This window comes from Bactrocera dorsalis, chromosome 4 (genome assembly GCF_023373825.1).
Source record: "Bactrocera dorsalis isolate Fly_Bdor chromosome 4, ASM2337382v1, whole genome shotgun sequence".
NCBI classification, from domain to species: domain Eukaryota; kingdom Metazoa; phylum Arthropoda; class Insecta; order Diptera; family Tephritidae; genus Bactrocera; species Bactrocera dorsalis.
This window is the reverse complement of record NC_064306.1, coordinates 59,528,757-59,546,328: the sequence shown is the minus strand read 5'-3', so window position 1 is coordinate 59,546,328 and position 17,572 is coordinate 59,528,757. Positions and strand designations below refer to the sequence as shown.

The following is a 17,572-nucleotide window of genomic DNA, read 5'->3' as shown; positions in this document are numbered from 1 at the left end:
TTTTCAAATTACAATATTAACTTACAAAGCTACGGAATTTATACTGAGCAATATTAGTCACTTAGTAGTATTTAAGGTTAAGTACATATTTATATGTAAGTTTGTATATAAAACTAATATTTTTAGAAGCTACGGTATTAAAGCTAAAGTAAACACAAACTAAACAAATATTTTTAAATGAAGATAATGGAAAAAAATTGGAATGGGAAAAATGGTAAAAAATAAAAAAAATATGAAAATATAATAATAATTATTATAAAATAATATTAATTAATAATAATAATAAACAAAAAATAATAATAATATATTAGTAATAATAAACAAAAATTAGTAAAAAAATCATATTTTTATATTTTACCAAAAAACAATAATAAAACAAACAAAAAATCGCGCAGCACATACAAAAATTAGTATTTTCTTATTTTCTCAAACACTTTCAAACCACGCTTAACAAAAAATTAATGAAATTAATTGCATTAAATGTAATTAAACATATATAGACATTTATTTTAACAGTTATGTACGCGCTTATGTTATAAATGTCTTATGCTTTCACTTATATAAATTAAATTATAAATATTACAAATATTATTTACAAAATGTCAACACACATACATAGAAATACATATGTTTTAAACACACACAAAAATGTTAAATGACAAATACATACATGTACATATGCACATAAATGAACAATGAGTGCGTTTGGTTGGTGTGCTAGAGCGTTGCGGCGGCGTTAAATGTGTGACTTAAAAGTTAGGTTAGGTTAAAGATGGCTTCATGGCGTCAAGGCCGAAAATTGGTTGAAAAAAATATTTTTATAACATATGCATTTATGCAATGGTTTTTTGTTATTTAAAAAAAATATTTTTCAAAAAAAATCGTGTTACAAACAAACATATAAAGCTGTAGACAAATTTTCGTAATTAAATTCAATAGTTGAACTTAGAATTTTTCATTTATTTCGTTTTTAATGCAAATTTGTATTTACATTTTCATTTTTGTTACAAATTTTTCTTCAACGCGAATTATTTTTTACTCGCAAGTGCGAAACTCTGCTGTATTTTGTTGTTTTTGCATAATTTTGTGTATGTTTTTCGTTTTATATTTTATTTTAAATATTTTTCATTTTTTATAATTTATTTTATATATTTTTCATTTTTTATAATTTATTTTAAATATCAAAAATATTGTAAAAATGTATTTTTGTATATAAATTTAATTATTCTGCACTGTAAATAATTTCAAACGCTTAGCTTGCACTGCTAAAGTACAAAAACAGTTAGTTGTTGGTATTTAGCAATAGTTGTAAAATATTTTTGGAATGAAAATGCACGCTCTTAACTTTTAATTAGAAATTATTGAAGTAGAAAATAAGTTTTAAGCTTTTTCATAAACACAAGTGGCTACGCTGAAGCCAATTGGATTTTACTTCCACTGTGGCAGGTGGAGTAGAGTACGAGTGGAAATTTTATTGTTATTGTTTATTGTTGAAAGTCAACATTCAGACATAATTGGACGAATTTTTTCGCAGTTTTGTTATTTATATATAAAAACTAGCATATAATAAGCAAGAATTTAAATTTTTGTAATATATCGCCTAAATTGTTGAATGGATGAACTTTCTTTGTAAAAAATTATGAAAGAAGTAATTCCAACAATAGAATAATTTTTGTAATATTTTGCTTTGCCATACTTTAGTGTCCAACACTGTGAAACAAAATAGTTCATTGTAGTATTATTTAGTGCGATTCGGCATATTTAAATGCTATGAAAATTAGTATTTAGTGGTAACAAAATCTTTCTTTCAAATTCTTACAAACTTGGTTTATGCAGAGAGGTAGCAAAAAAGTAGACGGAAGCTAGAATAAATTTGTAATAATAAAGCTTGCTGGATAATACAATATGTACATATGCATAAATTAGCTACGGCAACGGCTTTTAAAGCTAAGCAATAATATTTCCAAGTACAAATATTATTTCCAAATAAAATTTAAATGACAATATATATTTTTCAAAAACTATATCTATTGTTAAATATCAACTATTAATTTACCTTTGCGTTAAAAATAACGAAGTTTGCATTTTTAGAACTTTAACGGCCACTTATAAGCAGGCTAGCGTGTAATTTTCACTTTTAGGTTATGTGCTCAAATTTTCAAAAATTAATTTATTACAATAATTTGTTTTCAAAAGTGTTAATTGCCGCGTTGTAACGCAAAGTAACAACAAATGCTTGCCGTTATGCTAAATATGCACAAAGAAATAGCTAACAAATAGTTATTATTAAGAAAATAAGTATACACGCGCAATTTATTATTAATTGTTGTTACAATAATTATAAATTAAACAAGAATACAATAATTAATGAATATTGTATTTACGTATAAGCATATTCTGCTATAACATAACTTTAATTTGCTGCATTTTGGTGTCTTTGCATTATATATTAGAGGCAGAAAATAAAAAAAAATATTCCAAATATTTTTTAAAGAAATTTAATATTTTTTAAAGAAAATTATATCGCTTTCTGACGTAAATAAATGTAAAACTACTTATTTACGCGCTTATTGGCATACTTCTGCTTTATTTTTTACTTAATTTTAGTGTTTAGTTCGCGCCTAACCTCACTTTGAGCAGTTGGCTCCTTAAATCTACTTCGTATATTTATGTATGTAGGGATTTTTTTCGTTTCGTTATTTGCTGTAAAAAATTTACAATATATTCGATTTATTTTAACGCTATGCAGACGACATTGCTGCATATAAATATTTTTTAAATTAAAAACAATACTGTTCAAGCTGCAAACTATGCGAATGCTGCAACGGAATGTATGTATATTAGTGTATGCGTGTAATGTTATATAACAGTAAATTTCGCAGAATAGCTGCAACTACCGTTAACGCTCAGCTTACACAATTCTTTTATGCATAATTTAAACTTTAATTACTTAAAATATTTATGATTACAAATTCCACATTTTGTAATTGTATGCCAGCACTTGATAATTTTTTGTTGTTGTTTGTTTTGTTGCAGTCTCATGATTTAAGGATTTCGTACCAATTCCTGTGTGCCACATAGAACATAATTTATTTACAAATTTTCTTTTTTCGCTCAGCCAATTTGTTTTTGTTACACGAACGCTTTTGTATTGCTGTTGACTTAGAAAACCGCCGACGGCGACACACGCTTTAACACTCGGTGGCGAGGTAGAATATCTCCACCACATCCGAGTCCACATCCTCGTAGTCATTGTCGCCACCAGCGCTGCTGCCATCATCATTTCTACCACCACCAACAACATCACACGCATCGCGCGCCAGCTCAGCGTACGCTGTATCACCAACCGTCGCGCGTTTTGCTTGTTCTACGCCACGCCTTGGGCGCAGCACCGGCACCTATAGTCACACTTTCGATGCGTGCGGCTGCGCGCCACCGCTAACGACTGCGCTCGCGAATTGCGGCTGCTGCTTCTGTACCGTTTGGTATGTGGGTTGTTGTGCGGCGATGGCCGCTGAGCTCTGATCGCGTATGGTCACGTGTGTGACGAAGGGACCGCGACTGCGCGCGCTGCTGTTGAGTGAGGCGGGCGAGAAGCCATTCATGCCGGCTACCTTCCAGTGTGGTTGCGCTTGTGGTGGTGGTCCAACTGTTTGCTGTTGTGCTTGTTGTTGTTGCTGTTGATGATGTTGATTGCTGTTGTTGTGTTGCTGATGTGACTGCTGTTGTTGTTGCTGCTGCTGCACGCCATTCACCGTTATCGGTGAGTGATGTCCGTTTTGCTTGAGACTGCCATTGCGCAGCTGATGATGTTGCGCCGCCGCCGCAGCTGGACTCACACTGTGCTGCACCGTCTCGTACTCATAGTATGTGGATGTGGGTCGCAGCAGACTGCTCTTGTCGGCAGCGCTGCCGCTGTTGCTCAACATGGCGGCGTGATGATGATGATGTTGCAAGTTGATGTCCTGTGAGCGGGCGCTGCGTTGCGAATGGTAATGCTGATGACGGCGACTGCACCATCGAAAATGTACAGCGGCAAAGCGTAGGGCATGACGAAGCAAGGGCGCGGATGTGAGTATATGCAAGAGAGAACGTTTACAGAAGGGAAAAATGGCATGAGTAATGTTGATGTGGTGTGTGGAAAATATCTTTATATCTAAATATGTACATATGTATGTTTTGATAGTAAAGCAAGGCGAGTTCAACCTAAGGTAATGAAAATGGAAAATAAAGCAAAGCAAAGGTGTAGGCAAGCGTGTGAGGCGAAAAAAGTGGGCGCATGCAAAATGTATAATGAAAAAGTACGTAAATACATATGAATGTATGTGTGTAATAATAATACAAGTGAATAATGTGTGTGTATACTAATAAATAATATAATAATAATTAAAATAAAAAAAATGTTTAAAAATTTTGTTTCTGCGGACATTAGAATGCAAGTAACCAATCAAGCGAAATTATATAAAAGTATAAAAGGGATAAAATAAATATTATATAAAAAAATAAATAGAACTAGCAACAATTTACAATAGAAAATATAATCTTAGGAACTTAAATCTTTTTGTTTACAAAATTGTATAAATCGCAATTGTACTAGAAACTAAAAATAATAAAAAATACAATTTTCTAAAAAAAAATCTGGATTTTTTTTTTAATTTTCACAGGCTGATTTTGTCTTCCGTCACTTCCTATCATTGACTCGAACCACTATCTTGTTGCAGCCAGGATACACACCCACCTCTCTACAGCAAAAAAAAAAAACACATCAACAAACACAAGGAAGCTTCGACGTCGAGTAGCTGCAATCACAACAGACAGCCGAACGATTTCTACTCGACTTGGAAGGGGCTATATTTCCGAAGAGATCGAAATTGTTCGGTTATAATCGGAAATTGACGACACTAACGTAGGGGAACATTGAATATGGAGAGTCCCATATTTTTGAATTGTGGCTGTAGCTACTTTAACCTGACTGAGCAAGAAAACTAGTCGCCAAAACTAATGGCTTCCAAGAGATTGAACCATTGAAAAAAGTTGTTCGATAAGTAGATTTATTGAGACCTTAAAAATATGTGATTAGTATCAAGAAATAAGTTTGGTACGTCGCTACGAAACTTCTTGTATAGTATAACCTAACTCTGAGCAAGGAAGTGTGTGTATTTCATAGAGCAAGCCATTTTGAAGAAAAAATGCTGTTTTCAGAAAATTAACACTGCAAATTTGTTCGCTAAAGTCAGCGATAAGTATGTGACTCCACAATTCTTGTAGATGATAGAGTCATGTGTAGAAGTTCACTCAATTGAGGAAAGTTTTCTGAGTGCCATTCACTTAGGAGTGGCCGGAAACGATTTTTTACATATGGCTCAAGCAACTCACGACTTCCGAAACGTACGAAATACATAAAGTTAAGTGAAATGGAAAATAAGCCTTATTTTCATGTCCGATCTTCGAAAAATCAACCCTTGGCCGGAAAAAATCCGGGTTAATTCGGCTAACGTAGAACCGGCAGTCGTGGGAATTATTTTCTCGATGTTCTGCTGCTAACAAAGCTGACTGTAGAGCTTTTTTGCTACGAAAAATGTATAGGTTATGTCTGACATTAAAAAAGCTAGGTTATGGCTTACAAAATCATTACAGTAAGTAAAATAATATTCAAATGAATTTAATCTGATTATTAGGACACCAGAAAACGATTATCGGAAAAACTTCTGGAAAATTAGCTTTTTTCGGTCTTCTAACAGTATATATGCCCTTAAAGCGATTAATTAGGTACCTAACAACTCTAGAGTATGCGGTTACTCTATGTTACAGAGATACAAAAAAATAAATAAACTAAATTAAAAAAAGTTAAATAAATTAAGAATATTAATAAGTAAATATAACAAATTCATAAATACTTAAAAAATAATAATTCTAGCAACTAAAACTAAACTAGTGTTTAAGAAAGCAATATGGCAATTACTTCAATTCAAAGCAAATCCAATCTTCCGATTTCAAACGCACATATCTAGGGGTAAAGCTGCAATAGGAACCAAAGCGAGAACCGAAAAACCGGTGGTAAGTTAACAAGGTAAGAGGCGTGTGGTTTAAGAATGCTTAAGTGTGGCAACCACAGCACATATACAGCTACAAAGTACATTTATACATACAAACACTTAAGAGCGTTATGTATGCATGTTTCAAATATGTGTGTGTATGTGTGCGTGTTGTGTTGCAGTTAGTAGTTACCTTTCCGCCTCGACTTTAATGCGCTGCCTGATAACTTGTTGCCGCATGCATTCTAATGTCGACTCCGATAAAACGTCTGTACTATTTTGATTTTGTTTAGTTGCCGTGTTTTCGCTTTCGCTGCTTTTTCGTGCATAAATAGTGCAATAGATTTGGACATGTGTGTGTGTGTTTGATTTTGTTTGATATTTGATTTTTTTTTAATTTTTCAGATTTTTTGCAAAGTGTGGCAGCACAAATTTTGCATATGCGCGGGTGTGGCGTGTTTGTTTAATGCAATATTATAACGGTTCATTTGCAGAATAATTTCAAAAAATTAAAAATAAACGGAAAATAGTAGTGATAATGGTGGTTTGGTGATGGGAAGAGAAAAAGAGAAAATGTAACAGACATTAAAGAGAGTGAAAATGTAAATGTATTTGTGTGTGTGTGTATAAAATGCAAGTACTGCTAAATGCCGCAGCGACTTTCATTACAAAAATTAACCAAATTATTATTTTTTCATGAAAGCGCAACATACAGTTAGCGGTGAACGCTTATATAATTTTGTTTATATATAAATGTATATAGAAATGCTTGTATATATGTGTATGTATGTATGAGTGTATGCGTGTATCAGTTAATGTTGAGAAATAAACAATTTATACAATTTTCAGCGAAGCAAACGCGCGCTCACCTCATCTGTTGCTGATGCAGTTCGTCGTAGTTGGCATAATGCTGATAGCGATGATTGAAAATATCATTGTGGTGTATGCCATTCGAGTTCGACGACAAATTACCCACGCCACCGCCAGCATTTGCGCCACTGCCACCGCTGCCGGTGCTGTTGGCAGGCGGTAAGGGCGGCGGCGGTTGGTAGGCTGGCGGCACCAGCTTCGTATTCCGATCGAGCGCGGCTAAAGCGGCGGCAGGCAGCTGATTGTTGGGCAGCGAAGCTGGCGGGCGCTCAGCCAACGTAGCGGCTTGCGCATCTATCGGTACAACGCCATCTTTGCGATTCTTGCCGAAACGAAACATATGCCCGATGCCGCGCAATATGCTCGGCTTCTTGGCGCGTGACTTATGCTTGCCGTCGTTCAGCGAACTCTGGAAGGGTCCGTTGCGATGCGCAAAACCGCCATCCTGATCGGTGCCCTCCTCGAGCAGCCAGTGTTTGCGTGGTTCTGTGGAGAGAGATAGAGTAAATAACATGAAAAAAGAAAAAAGTTAATAAATTTCAGTGCAACTCACTGCCCGCCTCGGGATCCGCCACCACAGCGGCGCGCAAGCTGTCCTCACGTCCGCGTCCGCGCGGCGCACGTAATGCCGTCGGACCGCGCGGCTCATCGGACATTTGTATCTCTTGCACCATGGTTTGCAGCGACTCCAACGATGAGGATTTCTTCAAACCCAGTGAGGGACCCAAGTCGCCGACTTGATCGCGCGCCTCCGCTTGCAATTGTTGCGCTTCCACGCCGGAAGCGGTCTTCGTGTGCTTATAGCCGGGTATTTGCGCATTCGCATTGGCAATACGCGCTGTCAGCGACTCCATGGAGCCACCGTATATGGCAGACTTGGTTAGTTGTATGCGGCGCTCGCGTTCGCGCTCCTCGCGCAACTTCTTATTGCGCTGGTAGGTGCCCGTTTCGCGTGCATCCAGCGCGGCGTGATGTTTCTCCGATATTGAACGACGTCCAAGCGCGTCGCGAGAAAAGTGCTCCACACCGGAGTTGTTCGTTTCGAGACTCAACTGGGACGAGTATGTGGCATCGAAGCCCGGTGCGGCTGTGGTCGTGTTTTGGCCACCATTGCTGCTTTGTGTGCACACTGAATCGTTGGGATGGTGGGGCAGTGTGCTGAAAGCAGAAAATAAAAATATGTTTAGATATATTTTTAAGGGTTCAAGTGACAAAAGAGTACTCACGGTGACATTGGCTCTGGATCGTCTTCAATTAAAACTGTGTTGTTGTTGACGTGGCCATTCATCAGCTTCTGATGATGCAAAGCTGGCGACCACGTTTCATTTGTTGCCATGTAATAGCTCTCATTGCGCAAGCCGTGAAGGCCGGCGCTACCGGGCGCACCGCCAATACCACCTGCAACCCCACCGCCAGCGTTCAAGTGATCGCGTGAGGGCCGACGCGCCTGTTGTGATGAATTCGACGAGCAAACTCCACCGGTTAGACGATCTAATACGGGATTGCTCCATCTGAAAGGTTTTTATTGCATAAATGACTTAGAAAAGTAAACCCACACATTCACCTGTTCATTTCATTTGTTGCGCAGCCACCAGCTCCACTGCGTGCTTCCTTCTTCTCCGGACTCAGATAGATCACTGTTGCGCCGGAATTATCGCTGGCATTCGAGCTGCTATTGGTCTGCTCGAGTATGTCACCCGAACTGGCGGAGCGTGCGATCTTGCGTGCCACCGATAGCGTTATCATGCCCGGATGCTTACCGGGATTGTTGACCATGGCACGACGCAACGTCTCCATTGCCTCCGCGTTATTTTGACCCAACAGCGAGACACCGTTAACACTCAAGAGTTGATCATTCATGCGTAGACGTCCGTCACGTGATGCGGCGCCACCATGTATGACGTTCTTCACGAAAATACCCAAATCACCGTCGTGTTTCATTGAATTGTTGCTGCTGTTGGAATTCGAACTGGTCTTGCCTTTTACGCTGACACCAAGACCGGCCTTCTCTGTATCGTGTACTGGTATGTGTAGTGTGAGTACTTCGCGTGAGCGCCATGCGATGCCCGCTTGTAAGCTATCCTGCATTGTTCGGGAGGTAGCGATGTTAGAAAATATTTATCGGTAGCTTGAAGATTATACTCACGCTTGAAGCTGCCGACTCGCTGCCTGCATCTATAAAGTGCTGGGATTCGTTCAGCTGATACTGTGCCTGCTGTTGGTGCTGCTCAAAGAGTGAGCGTGCGCTGTTGGACTTCTTAACGCCGTTCGGCAGCTTATCTTGCTGCTGCTGCTTTTGTAAAGAAGAGGGTAACACCGGCGCTGGCGGTTTTGGTGGTGTATTCATTACGTCACGCTCTTTCTCGTCGTAGTTCTGGAAAGGATGTTGAAAATAGTAATTTTTAGGAAAATATAATTATTATTTGAACTAATTTTCATTACGACTATTTCTGATTAATCATTTAGTCGATTAGTCTTTCGAATAAAATTTCGATTAATCATTTATCTGATTAATCGTTCGATTGAAATTTATCAATATAGTCGATTAATCTTTGGATTAATATTTTTTTATTAATCTTCTGATTAATTTCTATCAATTAATCATTTAGTAGAGACATTTAGTTGATTAATCTTTCGATTGAAATTTAAAAATTTAATCGATTAACCTGTTTTATTAATCTTCTGATTTCTTTTGATTGATTGATTTTTCGATTAAAATTTAACAATTTAGTCGACCATTTCTGATTAATCATTTAGTCGATTAATCTTTCGATTAATTTTTCGATTGAAATTTAACAATTTAGTCGATTAGTCTTTCGATTAACCAGTTAGTTGATTAATCCTTCGATGAAACTTTAATAATTTATTCGATTAGTCTCACGATTAATAATTTTTGGATTAATTTTCCGATTATTATTCTTACTAAGCAAATTTTCCATTAATCGCTCTGGAGAATATATTTTTTCATAACCTCGACTAATTAGATTAATCCTCTCAGGCATACTTACAATTTCCCGCTCATCCTGTTCGGCCAATTCCTGCTGACGCGATACTACTAAACGCACCGTAGCACCGGGTTGCGTAGCGCGCAAAATGGAGACCACATCCGTTTGGGTTTTGCCAGTCATCGGCACACCGTCCACCTCGAGCAAGCGATCGCCTGGTTTCAAACGACCATCCTCGATAGCAGCGCCACGCGGCAGTATATTCTTAATATAAATCGGACAATGGCCACCGGCTGGATTATCGCGTGTTGTCACAGAAAAACCGAGACCATTCGGACCCTTCTTCAGCACAATTTCGATCTTACGACCGAGCTTACGCGTATTCGCGACCTGTAGAGATGTGCCCACTGGCGCCGTATGTGGCTTACGTGTGGGCGAGACAGTCGCCACCTTCGTCTCTACGGTTGAGGCCAATTTCTCTTCCGCCTCAATCATTTCGGCGACTTTAGAGTCGCGACGCCGCGATTTGCTGACGCTACGTTGGTTAGCGTTACTACCACTGGCGCGCAACACGCGCACACGCAATTCGGAAGCTTCGAGCGAACGTCGTAGATAGTCCTGCACCTTACCCTCGGTTAGACCGATCAGTTTAGTGCCATTGATTTCGAGTATGCGATCGCCGCGACGCAAGCGGCCGCGTTCAGCGCGACTGCCCGGTTCCACGTGCTGCACCAGCAAACCGCCGCCATGTTCGTTATCCGGTATGGCCGTCAGACCCAACGGACTACCATACTCATTGATGATGAGCAACATTTCGCCATCTTTTTCGCGTATCGACTCGTAAGCCTGACCGAGCGGCTCTTTACGCTTACTTTCACGCGGCAGCGACTTGGTGGTGTACATTTGTCCCTGTGACGCATACTGATGTGACGACTGCTGTTGCGGGTGCTGCTGCTGCTGATGCTGTAACTTCTCGGCGGCCTCCATCCATTTATAGCCCGTGCCATCGCCAAGAAACTGCATGGACAAGCGACCGGAGCGTGCGAACGGTTGTTGCGTCGGTGCGGCTGTCGCATGCTGTTGCCCATCGTCTTCCTCCTCCCACTGTGGCGTCAAATAGCCGCTCTTATCGAGCAGCACACGATCGGGTGAATCACCGCCGCAGTGTGGCGCTGCTGCTGACCAGCGTTTATTGCCACCCTCCGCCTTCAGCGAGGCGAGCAAATTCGGATCACTGCTGCGACGCACTTGCAAACCCAAGCCGGGAATGGGGCAGGCAGTAGTGCTGGTGACTTCAATGTGCGGCGTTGCAGCATCGCCACGTTGCCCATTTGTGGGCGCATCTGTGTTGGTGGGGTCACGAAAGATATCGGGCGAGCCAGTGCCCACCGAAGAGCTGCCAGAGGCACCATCGCCGCCACCTTGCGGCACACCCGGATCCGGACCGGAGTCATCGAAGCTGGCAAGTATTTGTTCGCGATCATCGGCTACATCGCCGACACAATCGTCGGGATCGAGTATGCCCGACTGTGTTTGTAGATGGTGTACGGCAACCCAAGAATCAGGCTCCTGCAAATGAAAGCGGGACAGATGATTAGTAAATGCTTAGAAATTGTGGTAATAAAGTTTGTAATTAAGAACTAATCAATATTCTGTGTGTTTGTATTTGCTTCGCTGTGCACGTGACTTGGTAAGTTAATTAGGCGTGGTCATAAAAATACTTTGTAAAATAAGGCAAACGCTGAAATGCCTATGCTTATGTCTGTTTTGTAGCGTAACTGTTGTTGCCCATAATAAAGGCTTGAGTATGTGACTTCCGTTGGAAAGAAGGGCCGAAGAGTTAATACAAAATTCTGGCGTTTTCATTACCTCCATACATATTTCAAGTTCGTTTGAGCAATTATTCGAAAGTATGCAACGAAGTTGCGTTTATTTCTATTACAGAGGTCACTGACTTTTTTTGGTAGTAGATTCTGATTTTTTAATGGAAAATAATTTTTATATTGGAAAAGGTCAATTTTGCATTAGAATTATAATTGATATTAAAAGTAATTGAGAAACTTTCACAGAACATCATCTTTGGGTAGCCATGAAAAGAAGAAGGCTAGCACCATAACCTATAAACTGGAACTGAATTCTTAGCGAAAAAGCGGAGATCGCAGGATGAGGTAAGGTTCAGAATCGTTATCCGAATTCTTGTGGTTCTCGCACCAAAAGATTGCTCCGAAATCCCTTTTCAATAGCCTTTTTTGACAGATCAGCAACTCAGACTGAAGTATGGAACGACTTGGAGCATTTTACGACGAGATCTTAAGTTGAAAGCATATAAAATAGAGCTTGTGCAAGAACTGAAGCCGCACGACCTTTCCAAGCGACATCACTTCGCTCTATATGCTCTTGAAAAGTTCCAAGAAAATACGCCGTTTTCGAGCCAAATTTTGTTCAGCCATGAGACTCATTTCTGGCTCAATGAATATGTAAAAAAGCAAAATAGCCATATTTGGTACGAAGATCAACCTGAAGAGACTCAAGAGCTGCTATTTCATCGAGAAAAAAGAACGGTTTGGTGTGGGTTGTGGGCCGGTGGAACCATCGGTCCATATTTCTTCAAAAATGTTGCCGGTGAGAACGTAACAGTTAATGGCGACCGTCATAGCGTCATGATAACTGACTATTTGACGTGTGAAATTGAAGCCCGTGATCTCAGCGACATTTGGTTTCAAGAAGACGGCGCCACTTCCCACACTTCGCATCAATCAATAGATTTATTGAGAGAACTCTTTGGTAAGTAGATCATTTTTTAAGTTTTGGGTCGGTCGATTAGCCACCAAGATCGTGTGATATCACACCGTTAGACTTTTTCCTGTGGGGATATGTAAAGTCTAAAGTCTACCGCTTGGATTCAGAGCCTGGAGCAAAACATCAAGCGTGCCATTCGCCAGTTACTAGCCGAAATGCTCGAACGAGTCATCGAAAATTGGACTCAGTGGATGATCCCTTTGAGACGTAGCCAAAGCGAACATTTGAAAGTGATAACCTTCAAAAAATAATTGTGAAAGAATGTTCTTTTGAATGATAATAAACATTTCCCATTAAATTTGAAGTTTCTGTGCTTTTTCTTAAAAAAAGTAGGAAACCTCGAAATGGATCACTAAGTGTATTGCCAATCAGCGCAACTTAATGTTCTTGGTGTCATATTTTGTGGAAGCTAGAAAGCTTTTTCACAAATAAATATTGACTTTTTGGGGCACCAGTCAAACCTTGACGCATTCTGAGGTAATTTAAGTTCTTCGTAAGTTGTCAAGGAAAACTTCATAATTTTAATCAAAATAAATATTTATATGAATTTTATAATACTTTTTTTTTAATTTTTTCTTAAATTTTTTCAAACTTTGAATATTTATTTCCACAAATTTTTTATTCCTTTTTCATTCATAATTTCACAAAACCCTATAGCTGCAATTTCATATAAGAAACATGCAGCACAGCTCACATTTTGACACTTTTTGGTGACTCACAGAGCCCATATATGTAGAGGCAACTCAAAATATAGTATATTCTTCACGGCTGCCACATGTGGGCGTAGCGAATGCAACAAAATAAAAGTAAAAATTTGTAGAAAACAACAAAAAATAGTAAAAAACCAAATAATATAAACTAAAATATGTGACAGCTTGTTTGGCCAAAATGTGTTGCATTCATTGTTTATATGGTTATAGGATTGCTCATAACTGTGAGAAAAGCGAATAATGGCAAAACAAAAGACTTCAATAGCAACAAACGCCATGAAACAAAAAACGCGCAGCCAAGACAAGCGAATGACTGGTGATGGCAAGAGACATGGCTGGATGCAAAGGCAAAGCTATATAAGCACAGTTGTATATTTACGTATATATGTATGTGTGTGTTTATATGGTAATGGCATGCATGAAAAAATAAATGAAAAACTAAACATTCCAAAATGAGATGATGAAAATATGGAAAAATACGCTTGGCATGGCAAAAGCTTGCAGCACAGAAATATATACGCATAATTATGATGGCAAAATAAGAAAATAGTAAAAACCAAGAATTTATTACTCTTAAAATAAATAAATGGTAAGAAGAATAATTAATATAAATTAAAAAAAAAAACAAATTGTTTGAATCTTTTTAAACAATTTAAATTTTTTCTAGCATGCGAGTTTTTTATAAAAAGAATTTCAATTTTTTGGTCTATCATGCGATTTTTTTTTTGAGAAAAAAATAATGTTATTGAGTGTCTTAAACAATTGAGTTAAAAAAATTACTTAAAATTTTTTTGAGGATTATTTAAAATATTTTTCGAAATTCATTATCGGATACTATTGAAGCCCCGAAACTTCAGAATTTCTTCAAATACATACATATGTATGTACATATATTTCGGGATTCGTTATTGGGTATGTACTATACAAGACCCGAAATGTCGGTATTACTTAAAATATTTTTCGGGATTCATTATCAGGTACTATAAAAGTTTCAAAATTTCGGGAATTACTTTAAATATATTTCGGAATTCATTATCAGGTCTATAAAAGTATCGAAATTTCAGGGTTACTTAAAATATTTTTTCGGGATTATTTAAAATATTTTTCGAAATTCATTATCGGATACTATTGAAGCCCCGAAACTTCAGAATTTCTTCAAATACATACATATGTACATATATTTCGGGATTCACAATTGGATATGTGTTATACAAGTCCCGAAATGTCGGGATTACTTAAAATATTTTTCGGGATTCATTATCAGGTACTATAAAAGTCCCAAAATTTCGGGAATTACTTTAACTATATTTCGGAATTCATTATAAGATCTATAAAAGTCCCGAAATTTCGGGGTTACTTAAAATATTTGTTCGGGATTATTTAAAATATTTTTCGAAATTCATTATCGGATACTATTGAAGCCCCGACACTTCAGAATTTCTTCAAATACATACATATATTCATATTTTTCGGGATTCACAATCGGATATGTACTATGCAAGTCCCGAAATGTCGGGATTACCTAAAATATTTTTCGGTATTCATTATCAGGTACTATAAAATTCCCAAATTTTCGGGCTCCATTATCGGATATGTACTCTTCAAGTTCCGAAACTTCGTGGTTACTTAAAATATTTTTCGGGATTCATTACCGGATATGTTTCGTTTCAAGTAATTCCGTTGCAAATAAATAAAATAAAAAATAATAATAAGAAATAAAATTAAAGTGAATAATCCCGAAACTTCGGTATTTAATTTTTTGGGATCAACTACAAAAAATTTGAAATTACATTGACATGCAACGGAAACTTTGAAACACCTACAAAATGACAGTGAAACATGTTAAAAAATTAGTTGGAAGAACAAAGCAACAACACATAAACATGCGACAAACTGTAAAAACAAAAAATGATCCCGAAAAAACTAGCACAAAACTAACATTCAATATAGTTGTAAGCACGTAAAACAACACAAAAAGTTAGACAAAATCAACAACAACTAATACAATAGAAAAACAAAAACAAATAACCGGAAATACGCCTCCCTGCCCAGCGCATCGCTCAACGCATCAATGAAACGCCGCGAATGTTTAGTTGTATTTAAATACGAGCGATTTTATTTATTGTTCATTTTATTTCACATTTTGCTTTCGTGATTTATTCGCGCATGCAAATAAAGTTCACAACAAAATTGTTGTTTTTATTGTTCGAATAAATTTTGTAAACCCATCAATTTAAATTTATGCGCTTTTACGATAAGGCATTGTTGATATTTTGCGTTTTTTATTGCCTTTGATTGCCTCGAAATTTATTAAGTGAAAACTTAAGTTTTAATTAACCAAATAAGGCGCTTGTTTTAGGTATTAATATGGTTAAACATGGGAATACCAGAGATACACGTGCATAATATGGGTATGGGTATTTACAGCCGAGACATAAAAGTTGATACGAATATCGTTTCTATAAGCTTACTAACGAAAATAGAAGTACTTGGCAAGTTGCAATAGTAATGCCATAAAATTCCCATTGATAAATTCAAGTATTGGGTTAATTTAACAGTTTGCTGAAGTGTTATCGGAATGTGTACATACATACTACAGGTATCCCTCGAATAACACGGTTAATTGGTTCCGTGTTATTCGAAATCGTGTTATTTGAAATTTAAAAGGTAAAACTTTATAAACGCAATAATTTTTAAATTACATATGTTCAACCACTGTCACTCTCACAGATTGATTTGTTTTTCCTTGAAGAGGTAGAGGATCCTTAAATTTTAATTTTTAAAAGGAATTTTCGCGGCTTCGTGTAATTCGAACCCCGTGTTATTCGAGGGTTGTCGCAATTTTTAACCGTGCTATTCGAAATTTCGTGCAACTCAAGTACCGTGCTATTCGAGGGATACCTGTACATACCGACATATTTAGTCATTAAATCAAACACATACATATGTATATATGTAGTTTCAAATATGGAATTTAGCTGGTACCAAAGGTATTCTAGACATTGTAATGAAAAGTAAAAGTGTTGGAAATATAAAGAAAATTATTGTTCAAGCTTTTCTTCACATTTTTATTAATATGATCTTTTCATTAAAAATAAATTTTTTTATGACGTCATATTAGCGAAAGTTTCAAGTGTGGTAAAGAGTTTATAAAAGTCTTTTATATTTTATGAAAAATGCGATTAAAGATTGCTTAACATTCAAAAAATCTTATGACGCTATTGATCTGTGTTCCCATTGGACTACTTAAAATATATTTCGGGATTAATCATCAACTACTATAAAGTTCCGAAATTTCCAAATTACTTAAATATATTTCGGGATTCATTACCAGATACTATACCAGTCCCGAAATTTCGGGATTATTTAAACTATATTTCGGGATTCATTATCAGATACTACAAACTAAATTTCGTAATTCATTACCTGCTAGTATACATGTCCCGAAATTTCGGGATTAATTACTTAAACTATATTTCGGGATTCTTTACCAGCTACTACACAAATCCCGAAACTTCGGGATTACTGAAAATATATTTCGGGTTTCATTACCAACTATTACACAAATCCCGAAATTTCGGGATTAATTACTTAAACTATATTTCGGGATTCATTACTAGCTATTATACAAGTCCCGAAATTTCGGAATTATTTAAAATATAATTCGGGATTCTTTATCAACTACTGTGTATGTAAGTCCCGAAATTTCGGGATTACTTAAAGTATATTTCGGGATTCATTAACACCTAATATACAAGTCCCGAAACTTCGGGATTACTGAATATATGTTTCGGGATTCATTACCAGCTATAATACCACCTTCCATCATTAACTGACAAATAAAGCTAAGAGTGTGAAACCTGCAGGGTGATCAGTCCAGCCGTTTCGCAGAATTTTTTTACTTTCACCGCCTTCGAAAACCGCGTTTCGAGAAAAACACGTTGAAAATGGTTCTTAAGTAATAGACCCGGCAAATTTTCCAACATAATCATATGTAGTGCTTCTACCAGCTTAGCTAAGTCAAAACCTCCATTTTCAATTGGGATCATATTAAATGGTTTCAAACAAAACTATAGTTTGAAAATAATCGAGATTTTTTAGTTTGTAAAAATATTTTTTGAGAACTCATCAAAAACACTGATATTTTTTTTTTAATTTCAATATTTTTTTTTTTTCATTCGTAAAAATTTTAAATTTTTTCCTTCAAAAAAAA

General features: G+C 37.0%; 1 protein-coding gene across 14 annotated transcripts in view; it reads right to left on the bottom strand.

The window, feature by feature from the left end:
* LOC105222503 (partitioning defective 3 homolog) overlaps positions 1 to 17,572 on the bottom strand; it is a 155,628-nt gene that overhangs the window by 250 nt on the left and 137,806 nt on the right. For 6 of the 14 annotated variants that reach the window (XM_049456338.1, XM_049456337.1, XM_049456341.1 and 3 more), the window contains 9 exons: positions 9,914 to 11,419; positions 9,052 to 9,279; positions 8,470 to 8,987; positions 8,132 to 8,416; positions 7,459 to 8,063; positions 6,905 to 7,391; positions 6,229 to 6,351; positions 5,963 to 6,019; positions 940 to 4,011 (listed from right to left, as the gene is read on the bottom strand). In XM_049456338.1, coding sequence (XP_049312295.1) covers positions 3,405 to 4,011; positions 5,963 to 6,019; positions 6,229 to 6,351; positions 6,905 to 7,391; positions 7,459 to 8,063; positions 8,132 to 8,416; positions 8,470 to 8,987; positions 9,052 to 9,279; positions 9,914 to 11,419 — 4,416 coding nt within the window. In that variant the 3' untranslated portion in view covers positions 940 to 3,404. Of the gene's footprint in view, positions 1 to 939; positions 4,012 to 5,962; positions 6,020 to 6,228; positions 6,352 to 6,904; positions 7,392 to 7,458; positions 8,064 to 8,131; positions 8,417 to 8,469; positions 8,988 to 9,051; positions 9,280 to 9,913; positions 11,420 to 17,572 lie in introns of those variants that run through there. The other 8 variants (XM_049456346.1, XM_049456347.1, XM_049456345.1 and 5 more) reach the window with 6 other exon arrangements.